This window comes from Trichosurus vulpecula, chromosome 1 (genome assembly GCF_011100635.1).
Source record: "Trichosurus vulpecula isolate mTriVul1 chromosome 1, mTriVul1.pri, whole genome shotgun sequence".
Classification (NCBI taxonomy): Eukaryota; Metazoa; Chordata; class Mammalia; order Diprotodontia; family Phalangeridae; genus Trichosurus; species Trichosurus vulpecula.
The window spans coordinates 145,941,887-145,967,029 of NC_050573.1; the positions used below are offsets into that span (position 1 = coordinate 145,941,887).

The 25,143-nt window shown below is 37.5% G+C and overlaps 1 protein-coding gene across 1 annotated transcript in view; it reads left to right on the forward strand.

Moving 5' to 3' along the window:
- The window catches only part of ANKRD46 (ankyrin repeat domain 46), a 41,799-nt gene extending 18,606 nt beyond the window's left edge, over nucleotides 1-23,193 (forward strand). The window contains exons 2-5 of the mRNA XM_036735593.1: nucleotides 5,350-5,445; nucleotides 9,074-9,414; nucleotides 13,026-13,184; nucleotides 20,720-23,193. Of these exons, the coding sequence (XP_036591488.1) occupies nucleotides 9,104-9,414; nucleotides 13,026-13,184; nucleotides 20,720-20,936 (687 nt within the window). The 5' untranslated portion in view covers nucleotides 5,350-5,445; nucleotides 9,074-9,103 and the 3' untranslated portion in view covers nucleotides 20,937-23,193. The remainder of the gene's footprint in view (nucleotides 1-5,349; nucleotides 5,446-9,073; nucleotides 9,415-13,025; nucleotides 13,185-20,719) is intronic.
- The last annotated feature ends 1,950 nt before the right edge of the window (nucleotides 23,194-25,143 follow it).

Consider the following 25,143-nt stretch of genomic DNA (forward strand, 5'->3'; position numbering starts at 1 on the left):
GAATTACTTCATCAAAAAGCTTGCTTATTTATTCAAGCAAAAAAGAAACAGCAGTAAAAGGTGTATGTGTCTGCATGTGTGTGTTTGTGTATGTATGTGTGGCATCATTGTACATTAAGAAGATATAATCTTATGAAACACAGTAACCAGTGGCGATGCATGACAAAGGGTATCTGAATGAAGATCAAATGATAAATGGAAGTGATTTTGTTCTGTGAAGTTTAGATTCAGTCAAAGAGCTGCACTTGAGGACCTAGAGGGCCACATGTGGCCTCAAGGCCGCAGGTTCCCCACCCCTGCATGTAGACCATCCAGAGAGAAGAAGGAAATGAGGAGTTTGGATAGAGATAGGATATAGTTGTGATGAAGGACTTTGATTATGCAGACATCTGCTAGAGTTATCTCTGTCAAAAGGAGAGTACCTAGTAACTTCTTGACCTGCTTTACTAATGATAAGAACCACATACATGTGAATGGATTCAACCCCAGTCACATATTTTCAATGTCCTATAGGATCCCTCTGATTATACAAATTGGTTCTATCTCAGCATGTCCAAAAATGAGACTGTAGTTAAACCACTTAGGGGAAGGAAGTTGCTTCATTCAGTCTTTGATTAGTAAAAGGCACATCTGTTAATCTACCCAGGAGGTCATGTAGCTGCACATCCTTAATTCTACCGCTGTGAGAAAAAGGTATGAGGCCAAAGAGGAAACTAAGATCACGGAACTGAACATAATTTTTTAAAAAAGTTTCATGGAAATTGCTGGGGCCATTAACATGTTCAGCCTTATATTCCATACAATCTACACTTATATCTATTAAGTATATAGGATAATAGAATGATAGATTTAGAAATGGAAAGGATCTCTATAGGCCATCTAAAGGCCTTTATAGGTCCCTCCTTTTATGAAACTGAGGTGCCAGGAGGTTGTGACTTGTGCAAAGTGATCAAGGTAACTTAATAATACTAAGAAGCATTTGAACCCCAAACCTCTGATTCTTGAGCCACTGTTCTTTACACTAATCCTAAATCCTCGTTTTATATATAAAGAAACTGAAACTCAGAAGTGACTTTCCCAAGGTCCAATAGCTGGTAAGGATTACATATGGGATTTGAACAGAAGTTGTCTCCTGATTTTAAATCTGGACTCTTTCCAGTATACCATATTGATGAGTATGCAGCCACTGATTGAGCGATTGATACAGCAGTGTTAAAAACAGGTATAAAATTTATTGGTTTGCAGAAAAAATTTACCAACCTATAAAGTTATCAGTCTTTTCCATACTCACTCAGGTAATAATACTGATACTGTAGCACACTAATTAGAAGTAAAAAAAAAAAGTATATTTCAGATACTCTGGGAAATATTTTATCTTACATCTTTGGAACCAAATCCGCAATAATAGACATCCAACTCTAGTTGTCTAGGGTAGTTGGGGGAGAAAGTGCAAGAAAAAAATCTAGTTAATTTAGGTAGCTTCTTTGTGGTGAATTGAGCCAGGTAGATGGAGCAGTGAACCTGGAGTCCAAAAGACATTAGTTCAAATCTAGCCTCAGAAATTTACTAGCTGTGTGGCCATAGCCAAATCACTTAAACACCCTCATCCTCAATTTCCTTATCTGTGAAACAGATAATAGTGGCATCTACCTCCCAGGGTGTTGTGAGGATAAAATAAGACAATATTTGCAAAGTGCTTTATAAATCTTAAAGTGTTATATAAACGTGAGCTGTTATTATTTAGAAAAGATTATCACAGAACAATAAAATCAAACACTTTAAAGGCTTAAAAATCTATCTAAGACATTGTGGCAGTGCTGTATACTGCTGGCATGCAACTGTAGAGGAGAGAAGTTGCTTGCATACTGTTAGCAGTGTCTGCTGTCAAAAGACATTGTCGTGATGAACAATTTATATTGCTTTTTAAAAATTTGTTTATTTAATTTATTTAATATATTTAGTTTTCAGCATTGATTTTCACAAGAGTTTGAATTACAAATTTTCTCCCCATTTCTACCCTTCCCCCCACTCCAAGATGGCGTATATTCTGGTTGCCCTGTTCCCCAGTCAGCCCTCCCTTCTGTATTGCTTTTTAAAGCCAGTTTTCACACATGATTGGTCTATTAAGGGGGTGAGTCAAATATTAGTTCATCAGTTCATACTAATAAGTGCAGGCAGAGTAGAGCATCCAATTCAGTACTACTGTATATAGGCAGTCTCATAAAAGCAACCAATTTAAGAATACAGATGCTGGTGGCAGTTACCTACCAGCCCTCAGGTCATCATCTCTTTTGTCTCTAGATGTTCAATATGAAACCCACTGCCTTGCTCTCTACCTCAGCCCTTGCTATTACTCTGAGAGACCTCAATATATATGTTGATATTCCCTCAAACATTTCATCCACCCAGTTCCTCATTTTTTTAAAATAAAATTTTCTTGGTATTTTTTGTTTTGGCATAGCCTGCATTTCCCCCTGTATCCCTCTTTCTCCCTTCCAGAAACCCTATCCTTTGTAACAAAGAATTAAGGGAAAAAAGAACAAAAATTTGGCAAACCTAGTCAAGTCATTGAAAAAATCAAATGGTGTATGTGATGTTCCACACCCATGGATCCCTCCATCTACAAAGGATGGAGGATGATATCTTCTTAAATCTTATATCTGGGGGCAAGTTTGGTCTTTATAATTTTGAATCATTCATTTACAGTTTAGTTTTTTCCATTTACATTGTTGTAGTCAAATATATATTGTTCCCCTGACTTTACTTTGTATCAATTCATATAAGACTCCCCAGGCTTCTCTTGAATTCATCAGATTCATCATGTCTTACATTCTGTTACTACATTTATCTATCACAATTTTTTTAGCCATTCCCAAATCTTCCTTGCTTCTAGTTCTTTGCTACCACAAAACTATTGCTATAAATATTTCTTGACTATAGCATTTATTTCTGCCAGTGACCTTAATATATTTGCCTAGCTGTGGAAGGGCATAAATACTTTGGTCACTTAATTTTCATAATTACAAATTACTTTCCAGAACCATTGGAGCAACTCATAGCTTCACTAATAATGCACTATTGTACCTATCTTTACACAACTTTTCTAACATTGACTATTCCTATCTTTTGTCACTTTTACTAATTTGCTGGGGGTGCAGTGAAGCTTCAGGGTTGTTTTGATCTTCATTTATATTTATTAATGATAGAGCTTTCTTTCATATGGTAGTTAATAGTTTATAGTTCTTCTCTTGAGGACTTTTGAGAATAGCTTTGACCATCTGTCTATTGGGGACACCTCAGTCTTCCTAACCCTTATGTACTTCTCCTTCACAGCCACAAACAGGGACAATCACACCCTTGATCTCACTGTCACTCATAAATGTTACTATTCAGTGATCAAGAATTTTGAACTTTATCAGACCTTAACCTCTTTCTGTCTCTTCCTTTGCCTTACTTTTCTTAAACCTATTCTTTATGCTCATATGTCCTCTAGTTGCTTTATTCTTCAATATTCTCTACCAGGTTATTACTTCTACTCTGGCTTCATTTTCTTCCTTTCTCAGGCTTCACCTCATGGTTTACCAGTGAAATATCACACAGTCTTCTACTCTCATCCCTTGCCGCCCTATCCTCTCATCCCTCATGTTTTGCCAAACCCCAGTCATCTACCTTCATTGCACCTACTTACTTGCTGCCAGATAGAGCTAGAGAGTCATAAGATTGCTGACTGAATCCACTATACATTTATGCAATCCAGTCTCAATTGTACCCTCACCCTATAGTTAGATAATTCTTTTACTTCTCCCTAATTGATCCTCTTTTCCACTCAAGCCTCAAAGAGCATACTATTCTGTAGGTGGCGGTAACATGTTCATATATAGATATATACAAAATATATGCAAAAGAAATAAAAAGTAATCGGGGTTAGGGGGAAGCACCCTATGTGTGAAATGTATTCCTTCCTTATCTCTGCCTCTTGAGAGTCTCCAGTTTCCTTCTAAACTCAGCACAAGCTCCTCTCAACAGTGTTTCTCCCAATTATCTTTTGTTTTATTTTGAGTACATTTTATATGTACCTATATAGCTACATGTCATCTCTCCCTATAAAATGTAAGTTCTTGAGGCTGGCTACTATTTCATTTTGTCTTTGTCTCCCTATCACCTAGCATAGTACCTAGAATGCTGTAGGTGCTTAACAAATGCTTATAGGTTGATTGAAGACCTATACATATAAATAAAACTTCATAAAATAGCATTAATGCATTCACTACATAATTTGAAGGCAGTTATAGTAAGAGGTCTCATAGAATATAGATATATTTATCAAGGGTTAATTTGTAACCAAGGCTCAACGGTTGTTTCCCTTCCCAGACATAGTCAATGTAGCCATCTTGCCCATCAGCATTCAGGTATGTGGAACGTTGCCTTTCTTTTCCTTTCTTTATTTCTTTGTGGATGACCTCCTTCCCTTAACATACTCTTCTTCAAGCCAGCGCTAAATTTGCTACCACCTCCACCTCCACCAGAATAACTAAATCTAGCCAGAAACCTGTACTCTAGGCTAACTATTTTGTCCCACTAATTACTGAAGTTGAATCCTCCACTATCCTAATCTACCCTCCTCCACCCTCCTTACTCCCGGGAGAGTAAAAAGTTGAGTTAACTGCCCCTTCCACAGTTTTCCCCAGATAATCATGGGAGTGACCAGTATAGTACCACGGTCCAAGCCTAAGTTCAAACAAGCATAGGGTTGCAGATTGGTTTGGAGTAGAGGTTCCAAGCAAGAGTTAATTTTGGTTGGAGAAACAAGCAAACACAGATCTAGTACTAGCTAGATTTGAAGCACTTGACTAGATTTTAAAAATTATTTAAATCAGTTTTCTTACTTTCTGGCATTTATTAGTGTTGCAAGTATTTTGGTTATATTATGGGTTAAATAGGCTTTTGTGGGACAATCTGGGAACTTAACCATCATTTATGACATTGTTTCTATGGGAAAATGCATTTGGAAATCCAGACAACTGACTTAACAGATGATCTTTTGGAACATGTACGTTGGGGACTGCTTGTACTTTCCTAATGGCCTGTATTTTTGGTTCATCTTTTAGTCAACATTTTTCCATTTGTGCATAATATAATAATAGTTTATTGAACCCTCTTTCCAATTCCTGTCCCCTTTTTTCAGTGCTTTTCCTACTTGTCAGTTAGCTATGTACTAACTTTATATCATGTTTCACTCACAGACTTTCTGGAAAACTCCTATAGATCTCAACAAATTGGACTTAATAGAATGTCATATTCATTTTCAGGCCACACCTTTCTTCTAAATGAATTGTCTGTTTATTGTAGATCTGGACTGGCACACTACGGGACGTTTTGTTAATAACAGTTTTAACAGTTCAGACAAGCTACACAGTGATCACTGAGAGACCTAATTAAGTACAAGTGAGTATTTTATACTGTTGATTTCCTTCTAATATTTTAAACTTCAAATAAATTGTGACTTTACTTTAGGAATTATTTAGTTCTGTAGTTGAGATGAAAGATGTTACCTATCTCTGAGTGTATTAGACTTGTGAGTAAAATTACAAGTATCTTAAGTGCAGAAAGAAACATATAAGATATGTTTTAAAAATACTTTTTCTGGATGCAAAACAGGCCAAAAAAGGCTTTTTCTTTCAAGTGAGCCAACAGCCAGCAGGCTTCCAGTCTGTAAACCACAAGAATTCTTGCTGCATTTCAAATAGAAATGCCAGTTGTTTTTTCTTCTCTGCTCTTGGTATGCTTTTACCCAAGCACATATTGCCTCACTAAGACACACCTGACAATGCTCTATATTTTATTTCTTATTTTGTTAAAGAACAATTTTAGGCCTATCTTATTTTCCAGTTTAGAGTGGGGAAGAAAGTTGAGAAAATAAGGACACCTCAGCCATTTAAAGCCCTTTACAGTCTGACACCAACCCACCTTCGTCTCACTTCACATTATTCCCCTTTACACATACTATGTTCTAGCTACATTGTTCTCCTTGCTGTTCCCCAAACTTTGCGTTCCACCTCCAGCCACTGTGCCTTTGTTGGGACTCTCCGCTATGCCCTGAATGTCTTCCCTGCCCTGGCTACTTCATCTCAGAATTCCTAGTCTCCTCCTATGGCGAGCCTTTTCTGATCCCCCTAGATGTTAGTTCTCTCTTGCTCCTCATATCGTCGTGTACACAGGTACCTGTTCTCTGTTTACATGTGATAGATAACCCTGCTGTAGAAGGGAAACTCTTCAGGGCAGAGGCAGCTTCTTGGTTGTTTTGTCTGTGCGTTACGTTGCACATCGGTGCTCAGTAAATACCTGTCGAATTGCGTTAGAGTAGGGTGAGGAGTAGAGGGGTTGCCCTCATATCAGCTTACAAAAAATTAATACACAACAGTGAAGCCCTGAGTATTTTACTTTCAGTGGGTAGGGAATTGTTTGAGAAACAACAACAGGATATCAGATTAAATCCCCAGTACTTGAGGTTCATTTTTCCCCTTTGGGAGCACTAAACTAGGAACTAAGAAAGCTATTGGGCTCTGGTGCCAGCACTGCCACTGTACCTTGGGCACATAACCTCTTTGGGCCTCGGTTTCCTCACCTTCACACAAATGAGGAAGTTGGACCCATTTCATGACCATAGTCCCTTCCAGTGCTTCTTTATTCTAATTCTTAGGAGCAGTCTGTTCCTTTTGGTCTTTTAAATAAACCTGATATGGTAAAAAAGATATCATTCAAATCACTGCCTTATCAGTGGATCAGCATGCCTCGCATTTATTTCATACTTTAAGTAGATGGCATTAGGTATTGCTCGTACAAAAGGCTGGAATGGAGAAAATAACCAAAGACATAAAAATAGCTTTGAATTTAGTAAAGTAGAAGAGGTCGTGCTGAGAAGCAGTGTGGTCTCATGATGTAATACAGAATCATGTTTGCAAAGTACCAGAAATGTAATCTTAGCTGAGAGCACTTAATGTTTATCAGAGGTGGTTGGGGAGAAGGCATTCTCTGCAAGGTTATTGATGTATCTTATTTTTTTAAAATTACAATTAAGAATTATAGGGTTGGAGAGAACATCGAGAATTCTCTTCATACTCCCACTTGTGGGCAAAACTGTACCCAAACAATTCTAGATGTTTGGATCTTTTTTTCTCCTTAAAATAGCTAATGACTGAGATACTACACTCTTACCTTACTAACTTGTTAAATGATTCATTGACACATACAACCAGAAAATATGCATTTAAAAAATCTTACCTAATTCTTTCACTGTATTTTAACATTATTCCCCGAAAGTTCTCTTCAGAGAGATAATTTGCCTTCTTTTTCAGCGGTGTAGTTGTTTCAACAATCCGGCTAGCAGCTTCTGTGGGGGTGTAAGATCCACCCACAGCCAGCACCCAGAAGGCTAGCAGCTTCTGTGGGGGTGTAAGATCCACTCACAGCCAGCACCCAGAAAGCTGCCAACAGCACAGGTTCTTTTGATCTGCTTAACTAAGGAAAGCAAGGTGAAGGGGTTGACAAGCTTACTTTAATTCAGCATTCAAATATCATTCACTTAGTTCAGGGGAAGAGACCAGCACACTGAACTTCAGAGCAAATGACAAACAAATTACAAACATCAACAGACAGACTCTGTCTGATTCAAATCCCAATACATAGTTACCAGAGTTCAACAAAGTCTCAGCATCCGGGTTTACAAGCTGGAGGGCTCCTTAGCTACAGCTGCCCAGAGTCTCCTCATCAACACCATCTCGAGAGCCCTGCACAAATGGCTCTGTCCTCCCTTCTTATAGGGCTTCAGAGTCATCAAAAGTCATCTGAATGACCAGGACTTAGGCTGCTATGATTGGCTCTTTGAGTTAACCCCTCCCCTTAGGACCCTAGGAGGTTCACATCCACATAGGTTAGGTTAACACCTAATAGGGCATGGCTCTGGAGTTAGCACCTCCCCTTAGCCAGCCCCACCTTGGGCCCCACCTCAGTCACCAATCCACACCCACATAGGTTCCACACCTAATAGGGGTTTGGACCTGGGGCTTATCACCTAGTAAGGATCAATGAAATATACTGAATTACTCAAAGGAGACAAAGGCCAACTATTCAAGGGCACTTGGTTGAACTAAGTGCTAAGGAGCCCATTTTGCTTACCAACACAGTAGTAGAAAGAACACTGGACCCAATTTAGAATTCTAGCTCTGCTGTTTATGAGCCTTGTGGCTTAGAAGAGCCAGTTTCCTCAGCTGTAAATTGAGGGTGTTGGCCTAGGTGTTTTCTAAGGTTCCAAACAACTCAAAATCCTACGCTCATTTTGTATATCTGGAGATAGCTACCAAAGCACTTCTCCAATTATTCCCTGCAGTTTTCTTTTCTCAGCAATTTTCTTTTCTCAGATTTAATATTTTTCCATTTTAAATCATTAGAACGTGTTGTAACAGGGCCTTGTTAGGCATCAATCACCCTCTTCAAGAATGAAGGGCAAACTTCTTAGCACTAAATAACATGAATTCCTTCAGTCTTGAGTGCTGCACTCTTAACTTTGGGATAGTCACTCTTTATTATATAAAGTAGTTCAAATGTAAATAAGGAACAGATAAATGAGAGGAAATCCCATTAGATTCTTATTCTATTAAATAAAAGCTGTTCAGCATTAGTATTTTTATTACATTAATGAAGGAGTCTTACAAGGTAGCTCTTTGAGTTTTAAAGGTGACCTTTCCCATTCTTGCAAATTTCTAATGTAATCTCACATCATAAACATTTGACATCTTGAGCTTCACTTAAAGTGATCACCTTTTAGTCAGTTTTTGTGGTGGTAGCTGAAAGCAGACCTTCAAAGTAGTTCTAATTTTTGTGTATGAAGATATTGAAAAGAAAATATTATTTTATTAAAGTACTAAAAAAATTATACTCATCTGTGCTTTTGCTTGTTAAGATAATAAACTAGAAACAGAGGGTAAGGTTGAGAAGAACTGGAATATCAAAAGTATTTGTCTGCTTTGACTTAGCTCAGCTCTGCAAGACTCACCTGCTTCATTTATAATTGCAGGTTACCCATCACCTCCACCCACTGAGAGCAATGTCCTATGTTTTTGTAAATGATTCTTCTCAAACAAATGTGCCTCTGCTGCAAGCTTGTATCGATGGGGATTTTAACTATTCCAAGAGGCTATTAGAAAGTGGCTTTGATCCAAACATTCGTGATAGCAGAGGCCGAACAGGCCTTCACCTTGCTGCAGCCCGAGGAAATGTAGACATCTGCCAATTGTTGCACAAATTTGGTGCTGATCTTCTGGCCACAGATTATCAAGGAAACACAGCCCTTCACCTCTGTGGTCATGTGGATACTATACAATTCCTTGTTTCCAATGGACTCAAAATTGACATTTGGTAAGTACATTGGTGCTTTTAAAGATCCCCCCCTTTTTTTAACCTAACTCTCATAGGAATTGGCTCAGAGAGGGAATAACATACCCACTTGGTTGGGTATAGAAATCTCTTATCATACAGAAAAATGGGAGGTGAAGGGGATAAGAGAGTGGGGTGGAAGCAGGGGCTGATAGAAGGGAGGGTGGTGGGGGGAGGCAAAAGTCCGAAGCAAAACACTTTTGAGTGGACAGGGTGAAAGGAGAGAGTAGGATAAATGGGGAAAATAAGATGGAGGGAAATGCATAGTAATATAACTGAAAAATTTTTATAGCAAGTTTCTCCGATAAAGACCTCATTTCTCAGAAATATATAGAGCTGAATAAAATCTGTAAAAATAAGAGCCATTTCTTGGTTGATAAACAGTCAAAGGATATGAACAGGCAGTTTTTAGACTAAGTAAAACAAGCTATCTATAGTCCTATGAAAAAGTGCCTTAAATTACTATTGATTAGAGAACTGAGCTACCACCCTGCACCTATCAGATTGGCTAATATGATAGAAAAGGAAAATGACAAATGTTGGAAGGGATGTAGGAAAATTGAGACACCGATTCACTGTTGCTGAAGTAGTGTACTGATTCAACCATTCTGTGGAGCAATTTGGAACTATGCCCATAGGGCTATAAAACTATGCATACCCTTTGACCAAGTAATACCACTACTAGGTCTGTATCCCAAAGAGATTAAAAAAGGAAAAGGACCTATACATATTCAAATATTTATAGCAGTTCTGTTAGTGGTGGCAAAGAATTGAAAATTGAGGGGATGCCCATCAATTGGGGAACAGCTGAACAAATTGTGGTATATGATTGTGATGAAATACTATTTTACTGTAAGAAATGATGAGCAGGGTGCTTTCAGAAAATCTAGAAAGACTTACATGAACTGATGCAAAGTGAAGTGAGCAGAACCAGGAGAACATTGTATATGGAAACTTCAGTATTTTATGATGATCAGCTGTGAATGACTTAGCGATTCTCAGCAGTACAGAGAGCCAAGACAATTCTGAAGGACTTAATGATAAACAATGCTATCCGTCTCCAGAGAAAGAACTGATGGAGTCTGAATGGAGATCAAGGCATACTTTTTCTTTACTTTCTTTTACTTTTTTTTGTCTTTGTTTTCTTTTACAACATGACTAATACGGAAATATGTTTTGCATGACTGCTCGTGTATAACCTGTATCAAATTGCTTGCCTTTTCAATGAGGGGCGTAGGGGAGGCAGGGAGGGAGACAATTTGGAACTCAAAAATTAAAAAAAAGTTAAAGATTGTTTATGTATGTAATTGGGGGAAAATAAAATATTAAATTTTTAAAAATAAATGAAAGAACACACACACAAGATCCTTTCCCCGACCATCACTAAGCCCACAATTGAACGCTTCTTATCCAAGCCTGTTTGTTTTCTTATCTGATTTAATTGCCAAAATTAAAGCATTAACAACAGAATTATTCTGATAGAAAATTTTGGGAGCCAGTGGTCTTATATCTAGGTGTGTTATAAAGTTTTTCATGTGAAAATAGCAAGACATGTTAATGAGATTTTTTTTCTTTTGGCTTAGATCATATGGCACAGCATTTGAGAGATGAAAGAAACCTTAGTGATTTGACCCCCTAATTTTATAAATGAGGAAACCAAGGGTGCTAAAGTGAGGAGATTTGTCCAAGGTCCCACAGCCAGAGAGTGGCAAAACTGGGACTCAAAGCCACATTCTCTGACTGGTTGGTGCTCTGCTCTCAATTGACTTTGTGACTGGGCAAATATGCTCAACCTTCTGGCTTTCAAGTTTCCTCATCTGATCGTGAGATAATTAGAATAGGTGAACTCCAGTGTTTCTTCTAGCACTAAACATTCTCTGATTCTGCGAATGTTAGGCTGATCTCAGGGTGTGATAGGTGTCAGACTACATTTAGATTGAGCTTGAATTTTAAGTTTCATCTCTGTGCAAATCTATTTTTGTAACAGTTGTTGCATTGTCATCTGTTTTAATGTTCTAAATCAGAGAAAAGCTGTAAGTAGTTCTTTTTCCATCAGAGCTATGGAACAAGAAGTGAAGGGAATTAGCTGCATTTTGTCTGTCTGGTTCAGTTTCTGTCCTGTTGACATTGTTTTTGTTGGTTTGGCTGGCCATCTGGTGGGAGCATATACTAAATAAATCACTAACCACTTCCACGTCTAGTCTTCTAGCCCAGAATCATGCCTTGCTCACCACTGCTATAAGAAGAATGCTATAAATGCTTTCTTTTTTTAGTTCCTTCATATTATATTCTCTTCCAGGGTGACCTTTCAGTGGTCCCTTTCAGTTATCTGAAGTGGTATTTTGTTTTTCTTTTCAGTGGCAAGTGGGGGAATCTTTAAGAACTGTAGGTTTTGTTTGAGTACTGTTATTTTCAAGTGTTCTTTGCTCTTCATTTAGAACTAAAAGAGACCAGTCTTCGGACAGGCCCATTGGAACCAAATCAATAGTTGATTGAACTGAAACAGTTCGGTTTGCCAGAATTATTTTATTCTTAGACTTTTTACTATAACATAAATATCCCTGTAAAATGATAATTACAAGTATGAAAGAATTTGAGATTTTTTAGTTCTTTATAAATTCCTAAAAAAGGAATTTTTGCTTTATTTACTGGTGTTTACCAAACTTTATGTGTTTATCACATTGTCATTCAGTCACTCAGTTGTGTCTGACTCTTCATGACCCCACATGGGGTTTTTTTGGCAAAGTGGTTTTCCATTTCCTCCTCCAGTGGATTCAGGCAAACGAGGTTAAATAACTTGTCCAGGGTCAAACAGCTAGTGAGTTTTATATGAACCTCAGGTCTTCCTGACTACAGGCCCAGCACCATTCCCTCCTTGTTTATCACATTGGTTTCCATATATTGATAGAATTTCCTTTAAGAGCAGTGTTGAATAATTCATTACCCAGGTTGAAGCTGGATTATGAAATATACAATAGAATGCCTGCAGAATAATGTCCTTATTCCTGGATTTAGTATAAAATAATTTCTCTAAACTTCTTTCAAACCTTACCTCTCACTACTTCCCTTCGTGCACCTTTTGTTATAGCTAAACTGAACAATCTCTATATAACCCTTTGCTTTACACACTCCCTGCCTTTTCTTACACAATATTATCTACCAATAATGCTTTTCACCTTGGCGTCCTTAGTCAAAATGTTAATATTTCAAAACTTAAATAGCCACTCCTCTCTGATTCTCCTAGTCAGAAATAATAGCTCTCCTTCTTTTGTACTCCTGGAACACTTGTTTACTCTCTTGTGCCACTTATTTCATTCTACATAATATTGTGATTATTTGTATACCTGCTTTTTCAGCCCTTAGTAGGTTATAAGCTTCTTGAGGACAAGAACCATGTATCTCTTTTAGCCCTAACCTGTAACAGGCACTCAGTAAATATTTATTGAATAAATGTTTGTTAATTAAATTGGAAAAGTAGGAATGTTCCATTAGATCTTTGTCAAATGTATGCTAGCAACAGAATCAAACTTCTGGCCATTTATTATTCTTATTCTGAGCCTTTTGTTTTTTGGGTTTTTTTCTCCCAATTAAAGCAATCACCAAGGTGCAACACCCCTGGTGCTGGCAAAGCGGAGGGGAGTGAATAAAGATGTCATCCGATTGCTGGAATCTTTGGAAGAGCAAGAGGTGAAAGGTTTTAACAGAGGAGCCCATTCTAAGCTGGAAACCATGCAGACGGCTGAGAGTGAAAGGTATTTGAAAGAATGCTAGAGTAACTTTAACAATCAGAAAAAAATTAGTGTCAGCCTATAGATCATTTGGAGTTTATCATTGTAGGAGCTCTTGTATTTGATTTCTCAAGTACATAGCTGTGATTGCTTTGTCTCCAATATCTGCCTTTTTTTCCCTTTTTTCATGTTTTGTTATTTAATATTTTTAGTTTTCAACATTGATTTCCACAAGATTTTGAGTTACAAATTTTCTCCACACTTCTGCCCTCCCCCCACTCCAATATGGCAAATAGTCTGATTGCTCCGTTCCCCGGTTAGCCCTCACTTCTGTTACCCCACTCCCCTCCCTCCTAATACACTTGCCCCTTACTTTCTTGTAGGGCAAGATAGATTTCTATTCCCCGCTGTCTGTATGTCTTATTTCCCAGTTGCATGCAAAAACAACTTCTTTTGAGCATCCACTTTTAGAACTTTGGGTTCCAAATTCTCTCCCCTCTTCCCTCCCCACCCACCCTCCCTAAGAAGGCAAGCAATTCAACATGGGCTACACATGTATCAATATGTAAAACACTTCCACAATAATCATGTTGTGAAAGACTAACTATATTTCCCTCCATCCTATGCTGTCCCCCTTTATTCAGTTTTTTCCCTTGACCCTGTCCCTTTTCAACAGTGTTTGCTTTTGATTGCCTCCTCCCCTGATCTGTCCTCTCTTCTATTATCCCTCCTTTCTTATCCCCTTCCCCCTGCTTTCCTGTGTGGTAAGATACCCAATTGAGTGTGTATGTTATTCCCTCCTCAAGTCAAATCCTATGAGAGCAAGATTCACTCATTCCCCCTCACCTGCCCTCTCTTCCCTTCCAACAGAACTGATTTTTCTTGCCACTTTTATGTGAGATACTTTACTCCATTCTATCCGTCCCTTTCTTTCTCTCCCTCAATATATTCCTCTCTCACCCCTTAATTTTATTTTATTTTTTAGCTATCCCTTCATATTCAACTCACCCTGTGCCCTCTGTCTATACATATATAGATACATATACACACACACATACACACGCACACACACAGACACACACACACACACACATATATATATATATATATATGTATATATATATATATATATATATATATATATATATATATATATATATATACATATACATATACATACACACATATATATTCCCTTCAACTACCCTAATACTGAGAGAGGTCTCATGAATTACAAACATCATCTTTCCTTGTAGGAATGTAAACAAAACAGTTCAACTTTAGTAAGTCCCTTATGATTTCTCTTTCTTGTTTTCATGCTTCTCTTGATTCTTGTATTCGAAAATCAGATTTTCTGTCCAGCTCTGGTCTTTTCACTGAGAAAGCTTGAAAGTCCTCTATTTTATTGAAAGTCAATATTTTGCCTTGGAGCATTATACTCAGTTTTGCTGGGTAGGTGATTCTTGATTTCAGTCCTAGCTCCATTGACCTCCGGAATATTGTATTCCAAGACTTTCGATCCCTTAATGTAGAAGCTGCTAGATCTTGTATTATCCTGATTGTCTTTCCACAGTACTCAAATTATTTCTTTCTGGCTGCTTGCAGTATTTTCTCCTTGACCTGGGAGCTCTGGAATTTGATGACAATTTTCTTAGGAGTTTTATTTTTGGGATCTTTTTCCAGAGGTGATGGGTGGATTCTTTCCATTTCTATTTTACCCTCTGGTTCTAGAATATCAGGGAAGTTTTCCTTGATAATTTCTTGAAAGATGAAAGGCCCTTTTTTTGATCATGGCTTTCAGGTAGTCCAGTAATTTTTAAATTATCTCTCTAGGTCAGTGGCTTTTGAGATATTTCACATTGTCTTCCATTTTTTCATTCCTTTGGTTCTGTTTTCTTGTTCTTGTTTCTGTTCTTGATTTCTCATAGACTCACTAGCCTCCACTTGTTCCAGTCTAATTTTTAAGGTGGCATTTTCTTCAGTGATCTTTTCAACCTCCTTTTCCATTTGGCTAATTCTGCCTTTCAAGGCATTCTTCTCCTCATTGGCTTTTTGGAGCTCTTTTGCCATTTGGGTTAGTCTATTTTTTAAGGTGTTATTTTCTTCAGTATTTTTTTGGGTCTCCTTTGGCACATCATTGACTTGTTTTTCCTGGTTTTCTTGCATCACTCTCATTTCTCTTCCCAATTTTTCCTCTACTTCTCTTATTTGCTTTTCCAAATCCTTTTTGAGTTCCACCATGGCTTGAGACCAGTTCATATTGTTCTTGGGGGCTTTTGGTATAGGCTCTTTGACTTTGTTGACTTCTTCTGGCTATATGTTTTGATCTTCTTTGTCACCAAAAAAAGATTCTGTAGTCTGAGTCTGAGTCCTTTTGCGCTGCCTGGTCATATTCCCAACCAACTAATTGACCTTCGAGCTTTTTGTCAGGGTATGACTGCTTGTAGAGTAGAGAGTACTTTGTCCCAAGCTTTAGGGGCTGTGCTGCTGTTTTCAGAGCTACTTCTACACAGCAAGCTCTGCCACACCAGCACTCCTCCTCCCCCAAGAACCCTCAACCAGGACTGTGACCCAGCTCCAAGCAGGGCAAAGCTGCTTCTGCTCCAGCAAAGCACTCCTTGCACTCTCGCTCTGATCTGCTGCTTGATTCCTCCCACCATGTGGTCCAGGGACTCTGGAAGCCACCGAAGCTGGAGCTCTAGAAGCAGCCACTGGAGATTCCTGCTGCTGCTGCCGCCACCACTACACCACCTCCACCACTCCCAGGGCTGGGGTCAGACCACTCTCATCCTGATCCAGCAGTTTTCCCACTAACCTGCTCAGTGGTCTTTGGCATTTGTGGGTTGAGAAGTCTGGTAACTACCATAGCTCAGTGATTCCTGGCCCTAAGGCCTGCTCTGCCCACCTGACTCCCGGTCTGGTCTGTCCTGGCACAGCCCACACTGGGCTGTACTCCATTCCCAGCATGATGTGATAGACCCTTCCCAGCGACCATCCAGGCTGCCCTGGACTGGAGACCTGCTTCCCTCTGCCATTTCATGAGTTCTGCAGCTGTAGAATTTGTTCAGAGCCATTTTTTACAGGTATTTGGAGGGATTTGGGGAAGAGCTTAAGTGAGTCCCTGTTTTCCAGCCACCATCTTGGCTCCACCCCCCATGTCCATCTTTTTTACCCCCAGTTACAATTTTCCTTTTAACCAAAAGGAAATAAGATTAGACTGACATGAGCTTTTCTGATAAAGCTCTTTGTAATGACTCTTTCTAGGTGTTTGCCAACCATCTTTTAAATAATCTACTCTAGAACCTTCCTAGGAATGGAAGTCAAGATTACAGGCCTATAATTCGCGAACTGTTCTTTTCCTTTTTTGAAAACAGGAGAACTTTTGCCTTTCTCTAATCTGTGGTACCTCACCTATTTTCCATGATCTTTCATATATCACTCGCAGTAGCTTAGCAGTCACATCTGTCAGATCTTTTAAGACCTGAGGATGTAGTTGAGTGCCAAGCGATTTGAATTCATCAAGGGCAACCTTACCCTCTCCTTACTTAGCTTAGGTATTAACTCCCCATTTTGATATGTCAGCTGAGGTTAGATTAGATGATGTCTAAGGCTCTTTTCAGCTTTAATATTTCGTGATTCTTTGATGATTTCAAAGAAGGAAGAAGTATGTGCTTTTAAAAAAATCTAGTTATTTTAAGTTGACTTTCAATGTCTTGAGGCAACGGAGGCATTGAGGCTGTGACATATATGACTCAGGAACTACTCATATATTATGGTATTTGACAAAAACAGATCAGGAGATAGGGCAAGGGCATAAGGAAATTTTACCCTTTCTCCCAACTTCACTGGCTCCACTGATTCCATGAAAAGAATCTAGCCAAAACCTGTTTAATTTCAGTAGTCTTTATCAGTAATTTAAAGTAAACTGCAAGGCAAAAAGGAATGTTCTCCACATTTTATTCCCAAATTTTCAGTAGAATTATACCCAGAATTTGGGCATATTGCCATTTGGTCTAATCATTAGGCCTGTTAAAATCCTTCTCTGTGAAAATAGGGACTATTTTCATTTTCTCTCTCCAGAAGTTTTCTCCAAATAATGCTATTTTCTACAAATTACCCACCATTTCTACTGTTATTCTATTTCCTCTATACTTTGCTTCCTGTTCTCCATCTCTAGGTTGGCCAGTGTGTTCCCTCAGAGGGCCATTAACACCACCCCAAACATTAATTTGTTTCATTTAGATACTTTCAGAGCACTCAGAACCTTACTCTCTGAGTGCTCTTATAAAGAAATTAAAGGTTCGTTATCTAGAAGGAAACCCCCAATGAGTAATCACTGAAAACTGACACCTCACAAATGATACAAAACAAAGAAGTCACGGCCAGCTAGAAATATAAAATAATCTTTTACCTTGTGCTTTCTGAAGTGAAAGACTCCCTTGTTGTCTTTTTCTTTGCCAGCCTCAAAGTAAACAGTCAAACTGGTCACATTCTCCTCTTTTTTTTTTTTTTTTTTGGTGATGTAGAGTTGGGTTTGGGTTGGGATTTTTTAAAAATCTCTTTAAAGATTAATCTGCCATAGTCTTTCTCTCGAGAAAATAGGAAGAATAAAAATCAAGTGGTGAGAATAGAGCTTCCTTCCAATGGGAGGTGAGGAAGGAGCTTCCCCTATTTAGAGCCTGAGTAATTCTGCCACTGGCCTATGTGGCCAGAAGAGGAAGGTGCCAAGAAACAGTCATCTCAGGTACCCCTTAAGTTGATTTCAACTCTTAATTGGTTTGAAAACAAAAGATCACATATTCCTCACACTTTAATTTGGGGGTGAATATCTTAACTATTTACCTTTGCCTTAACATTTGAAGTCTCAGCCTACTTAGGGCTTTGTCATTAACTAGCCATATGATATTGGTCAAAAATCATAATCATATTAGTTAACTTACCTGGGCTTCAATTTCTTCATTAGGAAAAGAAAAAAACTGACAAGATTATCGTTTCCTAACCATTGATTTCATCCTTCATAAAAACTATACATTAAAAAACCAACAACAAATATACCTTCAGCCTGCATATTGCATTTTGCTTCTCCTACTCTGGACTCCATTCTTGTCTACAAATTGGTGCTTCCCACCCCCAAGCCACTTTTCTAAGGCAAAAGAGAAGGGCAGTTATAGAATTTAGGAGTTTTGTTAGTTTACAGTTTTTTTTTTTACAATATTATTCAGGTTGGAAAATGCAGACTAGGTGATCTCTAAAGGCACCTTTCAGTTCTAAAATTTTATCAGTCTCCTACAGCTTACTGACTTGAGCTTCCTCTTGTACAAAAAATAATGTCTACGATCCATATCTTATGACCAGAATCCCATGTAAGTGAATCAATAACATTATATCATGTCTTCATCATTTGTTAGAAATGGTGGTATCTGTGAACTGTGATAATCTTCTAAAATAATTCAAAGAAGGTATTCCAACTTTGTTTAATATTAGTTGAGATTGTTCTATGATAGAAAGTAGCCAAAGTATGGTTTGTTTAGTGTGCATTGGAAACTGTTTATTTGATCCCATTAAGGGCCTCTTATTTATTAACCAGAAGGTGATTAGTTGGTTTGAGTAGCTCTGTTTGATGTATTGACTCCTGTTCTTTTATATGCCTTGCTTCAAAGTGAGAATTTGTTCTCCCACACTTGTAGATATGTATGTTGCTAAGATAATATATTGACATTTTAAAAAATTAAATCAGTACCTGTGTTATCTGACTTTCCTACTTCATCCTTCCCCTTCATGGTAATGTTGTAACAGTTGAAACTTAATCTTATTACTATGCAGTACTTAGTGGAAAAATTAAAAAAAAAAAGACTGTGATTTTAAGAAGTTATCCTACATATGTTTCAACCTCACTTTATTCTTAGCAACAGCAATATTTGAACTCTGCTTTTCATAATTTCTTTTTTAAAAATCAATGGATTTTTAAGCCCTTGGTTTTCTTCTTAAATTAAAAATAAAGCTTAAGGGGACTGGCTAACATGGGGGATTAACAACACAATGTTGCTACAGAGGTTTCATGAAGCTGTGAAAAGATTAACTTGTTTCTTTGAACTAGAGTGAGCTAATTTTCCAAACTCTTTTATACAACATATTCCATTAACTCCAGGAATATGGTAGCTAAGAAACAGCATCTCACAAGAGTCTCAAAACCTGGTACAGGTTGTCATAGTCAAAGTATTTCAATATTTTTAATATATTCAGCACTTTTAATCTTACAGCTTATTTTTCACTGTTCTATGGGTGACTTTGGGAAAGTATAACAACAGACATTAAAAATTTTCACCCTTAAAGTATAGCTGCATATGCCTTGAAACTATAAGATATTTTTTATGGAAAACCAACTTCTGAAAACAGTTACCTAAGGAACTCCTGAAGGAACAGCTCCATGCCTTTATGGAGAGAGTTCAGCAGAATCTTTATTTTTCATACCTAATTCTTGACTTAGAATTGTTGGCCACTAGCTCTGATGTATTAAATGAAATTGATCTGGCCCCTGAGTTACTCTGTTCCCTTAAAACTTCATGTTAAGGTTTAACAGAGTTCTCCTTCCTAAACTTCTTTATCCATTTGTTTTTAGGGCTTTTCTGGAGGTGGAATTTAATTTTGAACTTTAAAAAATTTCTGTGTAGATTTTCATTAAAAACGTGGAAGGATTACACATCTTTAGTTTCAGTATCGTAACCATAGGACCTCCTGGGCTACATTAATAGATGCTTAGAATCCAAAGCAAAGAGATGATTACTACCCTCTACCCTGACCTGGACAAATTCTGTCTGGAATCTTGTGTTCAGTTTTGGTTGCAACATTTTTCAGTAGGACATTAGCACATTCGTGGCCTGTGATTTCGCGTACAGGTTAGAGTATGTCAGCTTTTGCTGACATTTGCTGACAATTCATGAGTTGACATTTCACTGAAATATCTTCTTATTAAAAATTAAATTTTATTTTTGGTTTAGAGTCTATTGGGAAACTCCTTAAAATGTTATTATAAATGTAATAACCGTCAACAAAACAGATAATCACATAAATGTGAAATCATGATTAAAATTATACATAAAGCAGATGAGCTAAATACGTCTTTGCTTGGTGTCCTCGTTGGACTGCTCTTCTTTGGTTTGTTCCAGTATGTCTGATTGTGACTCCTTCTTCTGAAATGTATTTTTGTTTATTGTGCTGGGTTAGGCACTGAATCAAGAATCTCAGTCCTGTAACAATTTACTCTCCAGCGTAGACTTTGCTGGTGCCACCGCACGTGCTGGGTCCGCAGATGGAAGACTAAAAATAGTAAATCCATACATGCGTGGAAAGTAATTATAGACACAAGTGGGTGTGTGGGGGGTGTGTCTGTCTGTCCGTCTGTCTGTATTTGTGTTAGCCAGTTGGATTTGCTGTACTTTTCACAAGAGTTGTGGTGTGGGCAAAAAAGAAGTTCTTGCTATTTGAGGTATTTGGAATAAGTAAAGAATACATTGTCTTATCTTTTATAACTCTCATCTATATTTTAATTCCTTTTTCAGCGCCATGGAAAGCCATTCTCTCCTCAATCCCAATTTACAACAAGGTGAAGGAGTGCTCTCGAGCTTCCGAACCACATGGCAGGAGTTTGTGGAGGATCTGGGCTTCTGGCGAGTGTTGCTTCTGATTGTTGTCATCGCACTGCTTTCTCTTGGAATTGCATACTATGTCAGTGGTGTTCTTCCCTTTGTGGAGAATCAGCCTGAACTGGTCCATTAGTCATGGAAAGAAGGCAGGGGCCCCTTGCCTACTTCTCAGCTGTGTTCTGAGTTTCCCAAAATGCTTGTCCTAGTGCAGAGCTAGTACCATATTATTTGGCTTTTATACTATTTAGTGTATTGTTACTCTATAGGAAGGGAGATTTATTAATTTGAATTAACTGTTCTAAAGTATTTTAAAGCTACCTCTGACACGTTCTAACATTTTAGTACAGTCTAGGACTAGCAGCAGCCAATTCTGGTGAAACATAAGGATTAATAAAGAATGAAAATAAGATGGCTAATAATTGTTAATCTAGAAATCTTATCTTGTCACAAGGACCAATTAAAAATGCAGTTTTTTTTAAAAAAGGGTTAATATGATATAAGGTATTCTCATTGAGGCATTTCCCCCCTTCGTAACATTTTACTTACTTTCTCTAGTAGAAGGAGAGAAAGAAGGATGAAGAACTCATATTTTAAATCGATAGCATCTATACTATCCCTTATAACACATTGAGAGGTAACATGGCAAGTGGGGCAGCTAGGTGGAGCAATGGATGGAGCGCCAGACCTGGAGCCGAGAAAACTTAAGTTCGATTCCTGCCTCAGAAGCTACCTGTGTGACCCTGGGAAGATCATTTAACTTCCTTGGGCCTCAGTTTCCCTATCCATAAAATGAAGGGGTTAGATTCTATGACCTCTAAAATCCCTTCCAGCTCTAAATCTATGAACCTAGTAGATAGAAGGCCCATATTTCAGGTCAGGGAGACCTTGGTTCAAGTCCTTAATCCTACATTTATTGACTGGGTGACCATGGGCAGGCTACTTACCCCCTTGCTTAGTTACCCCAGGTAACTAGGACTGTCCGTTATAGATGAATTGCTGATCTGCACTCTTGGGCTACCAAGAGTTCCCCGCAGCTATGAAGCCACATGTTAGGACCCACTCAGATATTTTCTTGTTCAGTCACGAACCAAACAAAGCTTTGGGAATCAGCTACATTTCAATCCTCACTTTTTGTTTCCTGTAGAAGTGATTGCGTCAATCTTATGTTTATTTATTTGTTTTTCAGGTAATATTGTGTTAATGATGTTAGAGTGTCTTTGAGGGGGTGGTTGTGCTGTTTAGTTTGTTTTTTATTTTCAGGTTGCTTTGGTATCTATGCAAAACAAGCTTGAAAAGTTCAGTTTTCCCTATTTGATTTCCCATTTCTTCTCTAGTGTTTCATTTCAAAAGCCTCCTATTCATCAAAAATATGTCAAAAAACCCATTTTCTTCTTAATGGTTGGAGGAAAGAAGATTGTGGTGCAAAATATTTGGCTGTCAGTTTAATTCTGCAGTGCTATTATTTTAGTGATAAACTTCATCTTGTAAGACAGTTACATTTTCACAACTGCACCATATAATGTTTTCATCTTCTTGTTTATGATCTTGTTTGGAGGCCTTATTATTATTTCATAACAATCCCTTCAATGTCAGTAGTTCTCTGATGGCACATACTGATGGGATATTTCTGAGTTAGCTTTGCTGAACAGTATTGTCCTGGGTATTGTAAACACTTTGTGGATGAGTATGATATGTAAATTCATATCTGGCCCCCAAACCATATTGCAACTTCAGTGGTAAGGCTGAAGGCCCCATTTGTTAATAATTCTGGAATGTTATAAATCAAATTATTAGGTTATTAAGAAAAAGAACCTGAAAGTTGGAAAATTATTTGTTGGAAGAAATGAGAAAATTGTTTTGAGCAAACTAATGACTTTATGTCTTAGAACAAAAGTACATAAGCTACTGCTAATTGAAGTGTTTCTGGAATTAGAAGTTGTAGAATAAAATTATACATTTTGCTTCTCTTATTCTTTTCATGTCTTCATATGGTTTTTGGTTTTGTATTTCTGTATCCAGATTGAGGCTGCTTTATATGGTTTTATCTTTACTAAAAGTACTGTTCTGAATTTCTTGATAAAATTACTGCTTCACAATAGGCTTGTACATAGGCTTATTTTTAAGGTAGGTGCAAACAAAACCAATCCTAGTTGGCATAAATACAGAAAACTAGAAATAACCCTAAAATGGAATCCTCTAAAACCTAATTAGAAAGATATTCAGAATGAATGCTTTGCAAATCAGCAAAGATGCACACAATTGGTACGCAGATATGTCGCATTTTTAAAAGTTACAGATTGATTAATGTTTCCTTCTAAGTGCTATGCTCTTTGAAGACCTTATTCTGTGTATTGACAATACTACCAATAAACGTGTTTGTGTTTTCCAAGCTTTGGTGGTGGTGGTTTTTTGGTTTTTATTTTTGTTTTTTAGTTTATTTCTGTATTATTGTAGTCACTTTCTTTGCTTGTATTGGTTCTTTTTTTTTTAATTGAATTTTACAGTGGGTTGATACTGCAGAATTAGAATGGGCTAAGGAGCCCAAGATATCTTTTCAAACATACTTAGATGGAGCATATACAGTCTGGGAATGATAGTCTCTATGAATTTTCTCTGTGCAAGAATACGAAGAGTCGTTAGGTAAATTGTTTGCCAGTCCAGCTTTTAAGATCCTTTCTAGCTACCTCTGCTCCCTACCCCCCATCATGCCACATTATTTCCTTCATCAACCTTCCACACAAACCAAAGTTACCTGCTTTTCATTCCCACCCCTTCCTCCGGCGCCCCCAATCTCCCAAATCACCATGCTTTTCAATATCTCCAGTAATTCACCTCTACCAGCCTGTGTGCTTGAACTCCTCCAAAGTCCAGTTTAAACCCATCATCTTCAAGGAAATTTTCCATAACTAATCAAAAACCTGACTTCTCTATTTTGCAGTTCCTCTGCACTTACATACAGTGAACACATGGAATTGCATTCAGCTCAACAACAGGTGTCAGGTACTTACTGTGTACAAGTTACTGTTATACCTAATTTGCGTTCATTAGCTCTGTTGCTCCGTAAAAATACTTTTCTTGATTTTATGGGAATATGTTCTACCTTTTACTAGATTATAAATTCTTTGAAAACGAGGATTGTAACCTCTTTCTTTTGTATCCCCCTAACCATCCCCAGAGTAGGGTTTTGCATGCTGTAATTAATTAAACAATTAATGCTTACTGAATAACGTTGAAAGATTTTTCCTTTAGGTATGATGCATTGTTCTCTTCAGTTAGAACAAAGTTTTTTTGACATGCACTTTATTTTTTTCTGTATGTGTAAACTCTCCTAGTCACCTGCCTCACAGAATGGCCAGAATGTTTTAATTTTTTTAATTAAATTATATTTTTACTAGTTTTATCTTTTTTTTTTTTTTGCAAAGGGTCATCCAGATTTCCCAAGATAGTTAGGTAGTGTCTACCTCATGAAAATCATTTCCCAGATTATCCTAATCTAGGACTCTGGTAAAAAAAATTATTTGAATAGGGTTTTAAGAATGTACATCAAGGATGTACATCTAGCCATCTAGCCTTTTATGTCTCCCTATACCAATAGTTTGAATTAACCAAAATTATATTAAAAGGTACAGTAAGTAAAATCAATCTTTCCTTTCATTCTGTTCCATGTCCTTTCAACATTAAAAAAACTGACATGCTAACCAAATTGAATTGATATTCTGCTCTTTGGCATAAATTTAGTGCTTAAGTTTCTATAACCTAATTCTTGCTTCTTTAGTAAGGGAGGCAGGAAAGGAGGTGTTATAAATCTACATTTTTTTTTCTCTTGAGTTTTATTTTAAGTAAACCTTGTTACTACTTGAAAAGCTGTTATGCTTTTTTCTCTCTGAAATAAAATTCTATTCATCTTCATGCCTGAATATACAAAGTATTATTATAGGTTGCTCTCCCCCAAATACTTTGAGCAAACTCTTAAAAGGTAATTAGGTCCTCTGGTGTTGTAACAGTGTTACCACACTTTCTGATCTCCAGTGACAGTGCCTCCTTGTTAGAGCTACCATTTCTCCAAGCTCATTGTCTCCTACATTCTTTTAGTACAAGTTAAGAGATTGATGGTTGCAGGAACATTTGTAAACTTAAACCTAGCATTATAAAATGTCCTGCCTGATGGTATCGATAAAAACTCATTCACTTCCGGTGTTTACAATTATGCCAGAGACATCAGTCATCTGAAGCCTTTCAGATCTCAATTCTTGAAAATTATTTTATCTTCTGTTCAATGGGGTCCTGGCTATTTCTCAAAAAAAAAAGGCTGTTTATAAAAATATGCAATGATTATGCTA